We start from the raw sequence: 14,510 nt of genomic DNA on the forward strand, positions 1-14,510 counted from the left end.
CTAGTATCTGTTCAAATATCATCTTAACAGATAGGTCTTCCCTAACACACTATATTAAATAATACCACACTTCTGTCACTGTCTATCTCCCTTACCCTGCATTATTTTCTTTCCTAGCACTTCCTAACACCTCTCTTCATTGTATGGATATGTGTCTGGGTATATGTATTTGTACATACAAGCAGTATATACATTTGTATATGTATATGTGTGTGTGTTTGATCACTGTCTTCCCACCAAGAATATAAGCTCTATGATAGAAAGTATTTTGTTTCATTCATTGCTATATCTGCCAGTGCCTAGGAAAATGCTTAGCACATAGTAAGTGCTCAATAAATATTTGTTGCGGGTGCCTCGGTGGCTCAGCGGTTGCACGTCTGCCTTTGGCTCAGGGTATGATCCTGGGGTCCTGGGATCGAGTCCCGCATCTGGCCCCCTATAGGAGGAGCCTGCTTCTCCTTCTGCCTATGTCTCTGCCTCTCTGTGTGTGTTTCATGAATGAATAAATAAATAAAATCTTTAAAATAAATAAATAAACAATAAATAAATATTTATTGAATGAATGTTGAATAAATCTAGGCAGTTTTTATTCTGACTAAAAGTTACATACAATATATAAAATAAAATGTGTTAAAATTTCCTTAAATTTTCCTGGGTTGCCCAAGCAGGATTGGGCATCACCAAAGGCATTTAGAGATGCAGTATTTACCCTTGAAGTACAATGAGGCCACATAATGTTTGAATATTGGAGTGAAATCTACCATCTTTATGCTCCATGAGTAGATCGTCTAAAGGTAATTGGGCAAAACAGAAGCTGTTAACTAACATTACTTGACCCTTTTTGGCCTTGTGTTGAATCACAAAGCATTATATTTATTACACGTTTGTTTCTTTTAACCACGTGCCATCAAATTCTACCACTAATCAGGATTTGCATACATGTTATACGCTCACCTAAAATGCATGTATTATGAATGTCATGGTACATTATTGCAGATGCTGAAGAATCCAGGCTGATGTCTTCTGAGGGAATATCCATCAGTGAAGTCAGGAATTGTTTCTATTTATCACTCGACGCCAAAACCAGTTGTTATATGTAAAAATTTCTTGATGTGAGCTGTTAGCATATTCAAGTATGTTTGAAATTGAATATCTGATCTAAATGACATATATTTTAAATACACTTGTGAAAGCCAAAAGACAAACTCATTTAAAACAGGGTATAATTAACAAAAAGCTTCTATTAAAAAAAAAAGGCCCACATTAATAGCTAGTCTGATTTATAGTAGCCTAAAGAAAAACACAAATCTAAAATCTCCTAATATTTCCTTTCTTATGTATTTTAGTGTTTGATCTTTATCTTTGAAATGAACATGTAGGGATCCCTGGGTGGTGCAGCGGTTTGGCACCTGCCTTTGGCCCAGGGCGGATCCTGGAGACCCGGGATCGAATCCCACATCGGGCTCCCGGTGCATGGAGCCTGCTTCTCCCTCTGCCTGTGTCTCTGCCTCTCTCTCTCTGTGACTATCATAAATAAAAAAAAAAATTAAAAAAAATATTTTAAAAAAAAATGAAATGAACATGTAGAGGTAAAAATACAGTATGAATCAGATAGGATATTTTAATGCTTATGCATTTTAAAGGCCACGCACCAGCGTGGTTGCAACATGGGCTTTAGACCTGGACTCCCTGGGTATGAATCCTGACTCAGCTACTTCCTGACTGTGGGTCTTGGGCAAATGATCTTGTCCACACGTTTCTGCTTCCTTATAGGGTTGTTGTGAGGAATAATGAGATGCCTCCTGGTAAAACTCTTAGGCTGTCACTGAGTGTAATCACTCAATAAATACTAGCTATTATTATCAACTATATATAATGAAAATAAAATTCTGCCTCACAAACCCCTTTGTAGCTAATGGGCTGAATTAATCCAATTTGCACTAATTTGTCAAAAATATCCAAATAGTCTCATGTGAAATTACTCCTAAAGAAAGAGAACCTTTTATACAGCAGAGGAATGCTTAGCACCTTCTTTAAAGATGCCAGTTTCTCTCCAGGAATCTGATTACATACACTTCAGATGGCATAATTGGTACTCAGGGCCCGGAGAGATGTTTCCCGAGTTATTGCTTTTAAAAAGCTCTGAGAAAGCCAATAGTAGGTACTAGCTTCTGATGTGCTTCATTATTGATATTGATATTTTGAGATTATGACAAAGGCAGTGAGAATCCTGATTAGTTAATGAATTCTCTTCATTTTATACTTTCTTCGGCTCTGTTACCCCCCAAACCCATTAATGTGCATATACACATGCATTTATATCTCACACTCCCCACTTAAAAAAATGAGAGAAGATGATTTGTTCCATACCCATATTTGCTTTAGTGTTTATCTTTTGAATCCTGTTTTAGGGTAGACTATTATAATAAAGATTTGTGCCCTTAACTTTTCTAGCCTTATCAATTTTGTGAGATGTGGTAGATAGGATACAAGGTTTATTCTAACCCTATTAATTCTATGATAGATTGTAGACTAGTCTTCTGTTGAATTTGAAATTGTAAAGTATGTTACGATTTGGGGTACTTAACTCAGTTCTCTCATTCACATTGTAGACGGACAAACCATGGATAATTTTTTTTCCTAATTGAGTTTTCTCAATATTTCTTTTTTTAAATTGAGGCAAGATTCATATAATAAGCAATTAACCATTATAAAGTATACAGTTCAGCAGCATTTAATGTGTTCCCAATATGGTTCAAGCACCACCTCTCTCTAGTTTCAAACTTTTCATCATCCCAGAAAAATACCCATACTCAAAGGCAGACGCTTAACCACTGAGCCACCCAGACATCCCCAAAATACCCATACTCATTAAATAATCACTCCACATTTCCTCCTTCTCCCATCCCACGTTTTCTGCCTCAATAGACTTTCCTATTCTGAATATATCACATAAAAGGAATCATATAAATATATTACTCTTTGTGTCTAGCTTCTTTTACTTAACATGTTTTCAAGATTCATTTAAGTCATAGCATGTATTAGCACTGTGATCCTGCTTTTTGATTAATAATATCTCATTGTATTTGTATATCACAATATGTTTATCCATTCATGCACTGACAGACATTTGGGTTGTTTCCACCTTTTGGCTTCTATGTATAACGCTACTATAAACATTCATATATATAACTTTCTGTGTGGACATATATTTTTGTAACTTTTGGGTATATACCACAGGAGTGGAATCTCTGGGTTATATGATAACCCTATGTTTAGTTTTTTGAGGAATTGCCCAGATATTTTCCACTGTGGCTGCATCATTGTACATTCCCTCCAGCAATGAATGAAAGTTCTTATTTCTCCATATCCTTGCCATTAGGTTCCATTTTTGTTATTGTTGTTTTTATTAATGCCATCCTAGTAGGTGTGAGGTAGTATCTCACTGTGGTTTTTTTAAAAAGATTTTTTAAAATGTATTTATTCATAGAGACACACACAGAGAGAGAGAGAGAGAGAGAGAGAGAGAGAGGCAGAGACACAGGCAGAGGGAGAAGCAGGCTCCATGCAGGGAGCCCGATGCAGGACTCGATCCCGGGTCTCCAGGCTCACGCCCTAGGCTGCAGGCGGCGCCAAACCGCTGTGCCACCGGGGCTGCCCTCTCACTGTGGTTTTGATTTGCATTTTCTTAATGACCAATAAAATTTTACATATTTTCATGTGTTTATTTGCCATTTACATATCTTCTTTGGAGAAATATCTGTTCATGTTCTTTGCTCATTTTAAAAATTAGGTTTTCTTTTTGTTGTTGAATCATAAGAGTTCTTTATATATTCTAGAAATTGAAGTCTTATCAAATATGCAATAAGTATTTTATCCCATTCTGTAGATAGCCTTCCCACACTCTGATAATGTCCTTTGATGTACATACTATTTACATTTTTATGAAGTCCAAGTTATTTTTAATTCGTTGCTCATGTTTTTGCTGTCAAATCCAGGAGTACATTGCCAGATCCATGTCAATCCTCAAATTCATCTGAAATTTCAAGGGACCCCAAATAGTCAAAACATTATTTAAAAACAAAGTTGGAGTACTCATACTTCCTGATTTCAAAGCTTACCACAAAGCCACAGTAATCAAAGCAGTGTAGTACTGACATAAGGATAGACATATAAACCAACGGAACAGAACTGAGATTCCAACACTAACCCCAAACATCTATGACCAATTGATTTTTTTTTTTTTACCAATTGATTTTTGACAAAGATCCCAAAACCATCCAATAAGGGAAAAAATGTTCTCTTCAACAAATGGTGTTGGGGCAACTAAATATCCAAATACAAAGAAGTGAAGCTGCATCCCTACCTTACTCCACATAGAAAAATGATACTGAAAATGGTTCAATGACTTAAATATGAGAGCCAAAACAATAAAACTATTAGGAGAAAACATAGGGGGAAATATTCACTATTGATAATTTCAGCCCATAGATAATTCTTTTTTAAAAAAAGATTTTATTTATTCATGAGAGACACAAAGAGAGAGAGAGAGGCAGAGACACAGAGGGAGAAGCAGGCTCCATGCTGGGAGCCTGAAGTGAGACTCCATCCTGAGCCTCCAGGATCGTGCCCTGAGCCGAAGGCAGACACCCAACCCCTGAGCCACTCAGGCGCCCCCCAACCCATAGGTAATTCTGCACTCCAGTTAAAAGTGAACATTCCATCATAACTATTGCCCCAAAGACGATGGAGATAGTAGCAATGCTGATGGACTTGAGTTTTATCTCTTTTCATTCCCCTGTCCATTAGGATAGATATTTCATAACAAATGACCTTTTTTCTTTTTTAAAAAAAATATAATCAGAAAGAAGGCAAAGAATCAAGAACATAGGCTAATTCTAGCAAAAAAGCACAATTGGCCATGAATAATAAAAATAAAACCCAAATATGCAATTTAATCAAATGTGCCCTTTGATATCTAAATTCTTTTGCCAGGTTAATTAATTCTTCTCTTCCATCCTCTGCCTAATAATTTTATTAGGAGTAGTTAATATAGAGGTTAAGAGCAAGTGCTTGCAGGAATGTCCTAGGAGACACAGGACTGCCCTTATGGTCAGCTTTGACTAGAGTATTCTTTGACAACCTTGTTGACACTTCCTTAATGTGAAAGATAAGCTAGGCCTTCCCTCCTGGTTTCTCCTCACTGGGTTAGTCTTGCATCATTGTCTGATGGCTCTCCCAGCCTTTCCTTTGCTCTTTCTTTATTTTTTCTCACCCTTTTAATCCCATGTAAGTGTCCAACTCTTAGAGGACTGGGACTAACACAGTCTGGCATTCAACGCTCTCTTAGATATGGCCTTACCCCATATTCATCCTTATCTCCTACACCTTAGCTATGTACGTCCTCCACTCTTGGTTCCCATATGTGCTTACTCTTTTCCCATCTCTGAGTCTTTGTCCATGTTCCTTCACTGAGAAAGTGCTTACCAGTGGCCATTTTTGCCTATTGGATTCCATTTGTCATTGATCATGCATCTCAAATGTCACTGCCTCTAGCCTTTCAAGATCTGCTAACCAGACATACTCTTTCCCTTTTGTAAACCTCCAGAACTCTTGCCTTTGAGCTCTTTTATAAGCCTATTAACAGCAATAACCATCTGTTACTTTGAACCCTCCAAAGTCCCTAGGTTGTATAGAACAGGCACTCAATATTTATAGACTGTCATTAGAAAATTAGAGGGAATTCTATTCTAGTGAATTTAATTTTTAACATTCAGGATTTCCAACAGCTCACATGCATTTTACTTGATATAGTAACAATGAACTCAGGTGAATAAAAAAAAAATCCTATGTATCAAAGCACTTAAGGTAGAACTTATTATGTAGTAACTCAATTTTGATATCTGCTTAAAATTCTTCATCAAACTTGCTGATTTATTCCCCCCCCCGAAAGAACGATGACATGACATTCTAAGATAGTTTTGGGTTTGTCTACATATCTGACTACGGATGAGATGACCAAGAAAAATAGTTATAAAAGAATGCTTCCTCCCCTAACAAAGGGCTATCGGCCTAAGGGCTGGCAAGGCTACCATCCTCTCCCTTGGACTCCTCCAGGATAGAGAAGGGAGATCTATCATTTTAATAAGCCTTCATAGGGTCAGGTACAAACACGGTAATATGAGAGGGCACTGATGAGCTCACTACATAGCGAATTTTACTTCCTCGCATACGTCTGATGATTTGTGGTCATTACTGTGGTTGACGTTTATCAAGTGAATGTTACTCACCCTTAATTCTTACAAAAGATTTATCATCATATAGGACAGGAAACTGAGGCTCTGTGAACGAGTCCTGCTGCTAGGTCACCGACCAAAATCCTTGACAAATTTATGGTTGGTGTCCCAAAAATATGCTAACCACATAAAATTTAATCTCTTCCCCCAGCCTCATTCCAGCGCCTTTTGGGCAATGTTCCTGGGCAATTCAGCTCAAGCAAACTGTCACTGGACTGAAGGTAAGGTTTGGCTTTTGGCCAGGGTACAGCAGTAATGCTAGCTCAACAGCTCCAGGTAAAGGATTATAACTCTTTAACTTGGGTCTCTATTTCCGGGTTAGGACTACACTGTTCAGGTAAGAACCTCTCAGGTGGAAAGCAGGAAGAAAGGGGCTAGTGCAAGGATCAGATAAAAAAAAATGAGCGTGGACGCTCACTTATTAATGATTTAACACGGGCGATCACATGGAGAACAGCCGTTTCCCCTGTCCTCATTTTTCTAACAGGCCAGAAAAGTGAACAAGATGGACGGGTCCAGCAAAGAGGAAGAGGAGGACAGCACATTCACCAGCATTCCTCTTACAGATGACATAGGTAAGGAAGAGCTTGATGAATTCTGAAACATAAAATCCAGCTACTGCTCAGTTTTTAAAAAACATATAACTTATTATTTTTATTATAATGCTAAAACACGCTCATTATCGAAAACTTAAAAAAATATAGCTACCAAAATAAAACAAAAAATTTTTAAGAGCTATTTTTCTTTTCCTTTTAAGTTAAGTGATTATTTGGAAAGTTTCTGTGGTTGCATTACATCTTCTTTTGAAATAAATCAGCAAGCAAAAATATAAAATGTTTATTTCCTAAAAGCCCAGGAAATATAACCTTAAAGTTGTTAACCAAAACAACCTATGTTATCACCATTTTTTGTTGAATTACAGTCAATTTCTTCTCTATTTTGTAAAATAATTTGATCATCTCTGAAAAATAAACTAGGATTTGCTGTGATTCACTTTAAGAATTATTTCCGAAAAATGCCTTGATTTTAAGCAAGGGCAAAGTTTGGTGAATTCAACACAAGAGAAGCATAAAAGGGGAGGATAGTGGTTCTAAAATTCTGATGGAAGGGATAACTATGGCTCATTCAACATCCCAGAGAAATGAGACAATGCTGAGTTGCACAATGTTAACTGGAAACACTTCAAACCCATAAGCACCCACATCTTGGGGTGTGTGTATGTGTGTGTGTGTGTGTGTTCTTGGCATTGTTTTGTATCCAAGTTTCTTTAGCACAATCATAGTAAGAAGCCAGCAAGACAGAAGCTAAGCAATGGGGGTTACTGATTTTGATTAACAGAGAGCAGAGCATGAATATTTAACATCAATTGCTCTTTCATACAGCCACGCTTCTCCACTTTCTCCCTAAATGCTCAGATTCAAAAAGCCTCTTTCTAAAGTGCAGCCAGACAATTAGCACAAACCGCCAGCCAGCCAGCCAGAGCTAAGCTTCCCCTCCTGGCACCGCATAAACATGCTGGGGGCTTTGGAAATCAAAGAGGAGCATTTTCAGCCTTTATGAGGAGAGGCAAGGTACAAGGTACGCGGGCTGTTGAAGAAACGGGACACCGCTGGCCTGAACATGCTCCCGCCGGGGTGCTGGAGCAAATGACAGGCTGCAGAAGGCAGGGAAGGAAACAAAGACCAAGGGAAACCTGTCTCTTAGCTTCTAGAAGGCACGATGAGTGAGAAGGCTATGCGTGGGGAGCCGTATATGCTGTGGGTGGGTGTAGTTCATACAGAGTGCTTGCCTGCTCTAAATTCACTGCAATCCACGATTCTTTCTAGATGGTAGCGTGGGCTGGGCCTGAAAGCAGGGACGGGGCTGTGGCAGGGAAATGAGACTTTGTGAAACGGTTCTTTCATCCAGCCCTCGGGCCGTCCAGGTCTCAGCTTCGGCCACCCCCATGCTGGCAGCGCAGACAAAGGCAGATGAGGGCAGGGTGGGGGGGTGTGGGGGGTTGAAGTGTCCCGTCCTCTGCTGGCAAAGGTTTGGAGAGGGACCCTGGGGAGTTGCCTGCTGAGCCTGAGCGCCCTGGGGCAGGGTAAGCAGGACCACCAGGCTGGCCATGAGTGGTGGCCGCAGGAACCTTGCTCCCTCTTGCTGCCCCCCCTTCCTTGGTTAGAGGAGGCCGCATCGTGGCGGGCAAAGGGCCTTAAGGGGTGGGATGGTCCAGCATGGTACCCGGCGGTGGGCTGAGCCATGAGTGCTCATCTGTGCTGCTTCACGGTTTCAAGATGTCAAATACAAATTGTTCATATGCTTGTGACAAAAATGCACTGAAGCACCGCGTTGTTTTTGGCTTCTGGAGATAATTTTATCAATTTGATGCAGTGACCCTGTGGTTTGCTTTTGTTAATAAGGGGTTCCTTGGTCTTTGATAAATAAAAACAGGGAAACAAATTATTCTGAAATAAATGCACCTGGTTTAGCAGACATCATTCAAATCGTGGAGTCTGTAAAGGAGCAAAGCATTAGAAGGGTATTGCTTATATTAGGAAAAGTTTAATCCAATTTCTCAGTCCTCTTTCAATATATATTATGATATTTGTATTGCTACAGGCCACACACACACACACACACACACACACACACACACACAGAAAGAGGCCCAGAGAGGCTAGGTGACTTGCCCAAGGTGCACGCTGGCTAGCCTCATGTGCTATTTGAATGGAGCTGCTAGCTGCTAGATAACGGAGCTTCTCATGCAGGGTCTTTGAGTATACAGTCAGGTCTCAGGTGCCCTGGGGCTGAGTCCCACCTTGGCTGCTTTAGACAGTCACTGTCTCCTTTCAGTCCCTCCCCACCCCTTTCCCCTGTTTCTTTTCTAATCAGAGGAAGGAGAAGAATATATTTGCAAACTCTGGGGAAAGGTTAGTTTGGGGAGAGCACTGAAGGCACTGAACTTTGGATTTATTTAGGTAATCCTACTTCCCAAGTTAGTATAAAGCTCTGACAACTAGCGGGGTAGCAGTTACTCAAATCAGAAACGAGTCAAGACTCCATAAATTCATTTGTAGGTTAGTCACATGGATTTCAGACCAAACGACTCCATAGAAAGGCAGTTATAAATGACAGGATTCTAGACCAGCTCCTATTGTCTAACCCCATAGTTCCCAGACTCTGTGCCAAGGTGTCTCAGGGCACCACAGCAAACCTATAGGGGTTCTATGGGGCACACCAACCTCTAGCAGACATTGTGAGCATGGCCCGCTAGAGACTGTTCACAATTTCACATGAGCTAGAGCTACATTTTTTCCAATGACTTCTCTTTCCATGCCAGGTTTACTGTAGTTGCTGTGATAAAAAGCAAGTTCTGTATAAAAATCAATGTAGATCAGTTAATGAGAATGTCAGTTTGAGAAGGTTGGTGAAGTTTTACAGTGCCCAACAGGGGCATACATCCCATAAGTGAGTCATCGTGGTTAAGAATGACATAAAAAAAATAAATTAAAAATTTCTTTTAGGTATAGTATTTTTTCAAATGGTTATTAAGTTTTAAGGACATAAATACTTAACATGTTTGAACCTAAATACTTAATACATGGAACTTGTTTGGTATTCCTCTTGGCCTTGGAGCGCTGTGAAGAAAAACCACTATACTCAAGGGCATTGTGGACCAAGGTAGCTTGGGGATGTCTGGTCTGAGCTGTACTGTCTGTAGCTGGGCGGGCCTCCCTTCCGGGTTGGAGGCTTACAACGCAGAACAGAGACACTTGATAGTCTCTCCCTCCCTTCCTTCCTTCCTTCCTCCCACCCTCCCTCCCTTGCTTCCTTCCTTCTCATGTTTCAGCTCCCCTGGATTTGATGCTATTACACTTCTCAGGTTCCCCTTCAACCTCTCTCATCCTTAATCAGGCTCCTTTGGGAATCTGTTTCCTCAAGTGTTTCCCCAAACTTCTGCCCTTGACCTACTTTTCTTCTCTCTCTAGACACATTCCCTGGATGATCTCATCCATGCCTCCTAGTTCCATCCTCCCATCTAGGCCATATACCAGTGACAATACAATACAGGTTGCAAATCCAAACGCCTTTAGGGCCAGGCAATGATTCATGGTATATCACCATTTATTTCAATTTCTTAAAAAAGCTATTGAAATTTCTATTCTTTTTTCAGTTTATTGGCTTTCTCATTGTGCATCTTTTTTTTTCTTTTAATGTGGTAAGAACACTTAATATGAAATACACCCTCTTAACAGGTTTATAAGTGCCCAATAAAGTATTGTTAACTATGGGCACAACATTATACATCAGATCTCTAGACTTACTCATCTTACACAACTGACATTCTAAACCCGCTGATTAGCAGCTGCCCCTTCTCCCTTCTCCCCAGCCACCCCTGCAACCACCATTCTATTCTTTGCTTCTATGAGTCTATCTTAGATGCCTCATATAAATGGAATCATACAGTATGTCAGTCACAGAAGGACTGGCTTATTTCACTTAGTATAACGTCCACATGGTTCATTCATGCTCTGGCATATTGTGGGATTTCTTTCTTTTTAAAGGCTGAATAATATTCCACTGCATATGTATACACATTTTCTGCTTATCCATTCATCTGCTGATGCACATTTAAGCTGTTTCCACATCTTGACTCTTGTGAATAATGAATGCAGCAATGAATGTGAGAGTGCTCATATCTCTTCAAGGTCCTGATTTCAATTCTTTTGGATAAATATCCAGAAGTACAGTGGCTGGATCATATGGTATTTTTAACTTTTTAAAAGTAATCTCTATGCCCAGTGGGCATAGACCCTGAGATCAAGAGCTGCGTGCTTTACTGAGGCAGACAGTTGCACCTATTTTTAACTTTTTGAGGAAACTCCATACTGTTTTCCACAGCAGCTGTACAATTCTACTTTCCCACCAATAGAGTAAAAGTGTACCAATTTCTTCACATCCCCACCAACACTTGTCTTTTTTTTTAAATAACAGCTGTCCAATCATTACAGTTTTGATTTTCATTCCCCTAATGATTAGTCACATTGAGCATCTTTTTACACATCTGTTGGCCATCTCTACGTCTTTTTTGATGAAATGTCTGTTCAAGTCCTTTGCCCATTTTTCATTGGGTTATTATTGTGTTTGGTTATTGAGTGTGGGAATTCCTTATATATTTTGGAAGTTCACTCTTTATCAGATCTATAATTTGCCAATATCTTCTCCCATTCTGTAGGTTGCCTTTTTCTATTGTTTACTGTGCAGAAGGTTTTTAGTTTGATGTAGTCTCATTTGTCTATTTTTTGCTTTTGCTGTCTGTGCTTTTGGTGCCATATCCACAAAATTACTGCCACAATCGATATCATGAAGCTTCTTCCCTATACCTTCTTCTATAAGTTTTACAGCTTCTGGTCTTACATTTAAGTCTTCAATCCATTTTGAGTTGATACACCATTGCAAATGGTGTAATGTAAGGGATAAATTTTATTCTTTTACATGTGGAAGTTTAGTTTTCCCAACACCATTTATTGAAAATACTATCTTTTCTCCATTGTATATTCCTGGCACCCCTGTTAAAGATCAGAGGGCAATACATGCATGGCTTTATTTCTGGGCTCTCTATTCTGTTCCATTGGTTTATATGTTTGTCTTTGTGCAAGTACCATACTGTTTTAATTACTATAACTCTGTAATACATTTTTACTACACTGAAATCAGGAAGTACCAAGCCTCTAGCTTCATTCTTTTTATTTTCTCTAAGACTGTTTTTGGCTATGTGGGGTCTTTTGTGGTTTCATAAAAATTTTAGAATTATTTTTTTCTATCTTTGTAAAAAATGCCTTTGGAATCTTGATAGGGATTGCACTGAATCTGTGGATTGCTTTGGGTAGTATGGACATTTTAACTGTTGGCAACTACAAAACACTGATGAAAGAAATTAAGGGTGTAAACAAATGGAAAGTCATCATGCGTCTTCTAAATAAAGCAGATACTGTTCATAATAAAATTTGTTTCATAATGGTATCTCAACTGTAATTCTTTCAAGAAAGACATGCCTTCTCTGCATATCAAACATATAAGAATATTCTTCATTCCTTATCACTACTTATCTTGAAACACATAGTCGTCTTAGACTAGATTTCATTTATTACTTTTGATTGAGATAAAAGAAGAAGAAAAGTTTACTTTGCTCTTAACTCTACTGTAAGAAAGGCAACAGAACAATTGTGCTGGGAAAATGGTAACCAGTGCTGAGCCTCAGGGCCAGAAGTCCAGGCAGGTGAAGGCCCAGGCTCCCTGGAGAGCACATGGCCTGCCCAGAATGCAGAGCTGTTTCCCACTTCTAGCTGACTGTTGCCATGAAAGAAAAAGAATGCAAAGAAGCAGAATTTTCAAGAGACATCAGACATAAAGATTTGTGTGTGTGCGATTTCCTTATTTTTCCATGGTTTTTACCTAATTCTAATTTTAGAAATGATATCACAGAGGTCCAAACAAAACACTTCTGCAGGACAGATGTGACCACAGTAAAACTATTTTCAGACATCTGGTCTTGAATCTTTATTCCTTATATTAATTGTCTTTAGCTCTCTTCTGAGTTTGTTTCATAATCCAACTGCTTGCTAGGCAACCAGATATGTCCCACGTGTCAAAGGAACTTATCTTTGCCTACCCTGACCCCTAAATCTGCTCCCATTTCTGATTCACAATTTTAATGAATGGTCCCATTATCCACCTAGTTCCTTAAGCTGGAAATTCATATGTCATCATTCCATTCTCATCGCTCACAATCCAGTCAATCACTTATTCCTGTTCACTTGACCTTGAAACTGTTTCTCAAATAAATCTGGCTTTCTCTCTCTATCCCTACCACCACTTCCTCAACAAGGCCTTCATTATCTCCCACATAAACCACATCATCAACCTCCCAACTGTTCTTCCTATTTCAATTCTTATCCCTTCAAATCAATCCTCCACATTGACCATATCATTCCCTCTCCCTGCAGAGAACAATCAATGTGTTGCATCCCCTGCTGGACGAAGTCCAAGACTCTTAGCATGGCATTTAAAGTTTCCCTCTGCTTGGCTCTAGCTTTCTCTTCAGTGCCATTTCCTGCCACGTGGTTTGGGCTCAGTAGGAAATCATGTGCCACTCACACTCTTATTTCATGCCCCTGGACTTTGTTCTCTTTGCCTGGAATAATATCACTCATCCTCCGTTTGCCTAGCTAATTCCTATTCATCCTTTAAGAACCCGCTGAGGCATTGCCTCTTCCAGGAAGCCTTCTTTGACCTTCCCAGGCTGAGTTAGGTTTCCTTTCTCCTTCTTGAGAACCCCAAGCTTACCTCTACCTATATTTTCCCACAGCATATTGTACTTGATGTATATGTCCTCTCCAATAGAATGTGAGCTGCTACACGACACAGCCTGGGTTTTTAAATGTCTGTGCTTCCAGAACCTCGCAGTGTCTGGTATAAAATAGACAACACGGGAATCCCTGGGTGGCTCAGCGGTTTGGCACCTGCCTTCGGCCCAGGGCGTGATCCTGGAGTCCCAGGATCAAGTCCCACATCAGGCTCCCTGCATGGAGCCTGCTTCTCCCCCCTACCTGTGTCTCTGCCTCTCTCTGTGTGTCTTTCATGAATAAATAAAATCTTTAAAAAATAAAATAAAATAGACAATACATTTTTGCCAAAGAATTCTGAGTCTGTGTGTATACTGGGGTGAGGGTCAGTTACGCAGGCCAGTCCCTAGCTGAAAATCATCTCCTAGGGTCAGCTCTCCGAAGTTATTTATACTTTTTAGAGCTTATTTCCTATCTTCCTTCATGGATCAGTTTAGTGGTGCTTTCAAAAAGCCATTTCTTGAGCACCTACTATATGACCTGCCGGGTAGAAGACAGGACCTGGCTGCTTGAACAATTAGCTCAGGGTGGTGTAGTGGGAAGGGCTAGAACTTTGGGGTCAGAAATGCCTGGATCTGAATCTGTGAGACTCTAAGCAAGTTATTTAACATCCCTGAGCCTCAGTTTCCTCAGTTCAAAGTGATTGTAAGAATATGTCTCAGAATCGTTTTGAAGATTAAAGAATAAAGGAAGCTTCTTGAACTAGCCTGGCCTACAGCAAGTGCGCAGTACATTTTAGTTCGTCCTCTGCCCCCTTCAAGGAGCTCACACAAAAGTTTCTTTAAAGGCTCCAAGATTTGGCCACATCGGTTGTCATGGTAACGGC

The 14,510-nt window shown here is 39.7% G+C and overlaps 1 protein-coding gene across 1 annotated transcript in view; it reads left to right on the forward strand.

Annotated features, from left to right (window-relative positions):
* Positions 1 to 6,800: 6,800 nt before the first annotated feature.
* Positions 6,801 to 14,510, forward strand: part of SCOC (short coiled-coil protein) — a 41,783-nt gene continuing 34,073 nt past the window's right edge. Inside the window, exon 1 of the mRNA XM_055316986.1 lies at positions 6,801 to 6,871. Coding sequence (XP_055172961.1) covers positions 6,802 to 6,871 — 70 coding nt within the window. The 5' untranslated portion in view covers position 6,801. The remainder of the gene's footprint in view (positions 6,872 to 14,510) is intronic.

Source organism: Nyctereutes procyonoides, unplaced genomic scaffold (assembly GCF_905146905.1).
Source record: "Nyctereutes procyonoides isolate TBG_1078 unplaced genomic scaffold, NYPRO_anot_genome, whole genome shotgun sequence".
Lineage (NCBI taxonomy): Eukaryota > Metazoa > Chordata > Mammalia > Carnivora > Canidae > Nyctereutes > Nyctereutes procyonoides.